General features: G+C 50.4%; 1 protein-coding gene across 1 annotated transcript; it reads left to right on the forward strand.

Moving 5' to 3' along the window:
- Nucleotides 1-2: 2 nt before the first annotated feature.
- Nucleotides 3-1,368, forward strand: PV07_12864 (uncharacterized protein; the record flags this gene model as incomplete). Its single annotated transcript, XM_016400435.1, has 3 exons — nucleotides 3-288; nucleotides 357-505; nucleotides 650-1,368. Coding segments are annotated over exons 2-3 (780 nt in total), but the record flags the coding sequence as incomplete, so codon positions are not given.
- Nucleotides 1,369-1,379: the final 11 nt, after the last annotated feature.

Here is a 1,379-nt window from a genome sequence, read left to right on the forward strand (position 1 = left end):
CCCCCCCCCCAGAACATTAGTGACTCTTTAACGACCATCTTCAGCCAGCTCGGACGATGCCGGCGTGGAGCTGATCTCCTTTCCGCTCGACGGCACGCTCAATCCTCTCCTCAGGCCCTACTCACCAGCATCATTACCATAATCGCGGCCTTACGAGCACACCGAAATAGATCCAGTACTCGTGGATAGCGTGTGGTGGACTTCGCTGATCTGTTCGAAAAAGCTTTCCAAAAAGTTGCTAGGGCAACGGACAATCCGGAAAAGAGCTGCGAACGGCGGCCATTGAAGGTTAGACACATTGATTGTGTGCAAAAAAACAAAAAACAAAACAAAAAACACTGATACGCAGTCCACAGCACAAACACATGAAGGTACCGCGCAGCACCAGTATTACCGTCGTACGCCCATCTTTGGCCTACCTCCAAATGATCTTGCAATGTTTTAATGGCCACGGACTCATTGGTGTTGTTGAAGCCGATTAAGGAGAACACGCATCAGCTTCCAGGTAAGCAGCTATTTGGGCCTTACACCCCTTCACGCACTTGGCTTGTTAATTAGCTACTGTTTTCTGCCGGGCCCAGACTCTCTCAAAATGGCTGGAGTCGCTGGGGAGGCTACGCCTGTCGCATTCGCTTACCGCCTTATTTAGAGGATCTGAAAACTTCGCCGAATACCGCTACCTTGAAAGCTAAAATGTCGTCCTTTGCCAGCAAGATCCAGGCCGAATACGAGCGACTGTTCACAGAAAGGAAAGATCAGATGAGCACCAGAGCTCGGGAACGTCGTGACAACATTCTCCGCCTTATCCTCGCGTTTAAACAACATCAGAAAGCGGAGGCCATTTCGCTTTTCATGGCGGTTGACGATTTGACTTGCACCATCAACTATGAGAGCGTCGACTTTGAGCCCGCTGCCGAGATTGTGCAGCTATGTCACCCTTTTATCCAGAAATCAGCCTCCGACCATATCCTATTCATTCATGAGTCAGCCAATCTTTTTTTGCTGCAGCAACATCTGACGGCGGATCAGTCGGATCTGTTTCTTGCCCGGAAGTGCCTAGCTGTGCTCTGTCAAGACCAGTATCGGAACCCACAAGCAGCTGTGGACTTGCTGAAAAGGCACGTATTGGGGATTACCATCGAAGGCGCTGACGGACAGCCGTCCACCGCAGATTCATCGGTGTATAGGTACGCTGCACTATGCTTCCAGGAGCACGTTACAGCTGTATCGAAACCTCCAGACGATCTCATTGAAATGTTGGCTCGCTTTCTTCGAGGGACGGAGTATGTAACCTGGTCTGAGAATCTTTTTGACCTCAAGCAGCAAGCTAGCTTTGGCGGTCATCTCACAGTTCTTAGCCGGTTGTCCACGTGGAGAAA

Source organism: Cladophialophora immunda, assembly GCF_000835495.1.
Source record: "Cladophialophora immunda strain CBS 83496 unplaced genomic scaffold supercont1.244, whole genome shotgun sequence".
NCBI lineage: Eukaryota > Fungi > Ascomycota > Eurotiomycetes > Chaetothyriales > Herpotrichiellaceae > Cladophialophora > Cladophialophora immunda.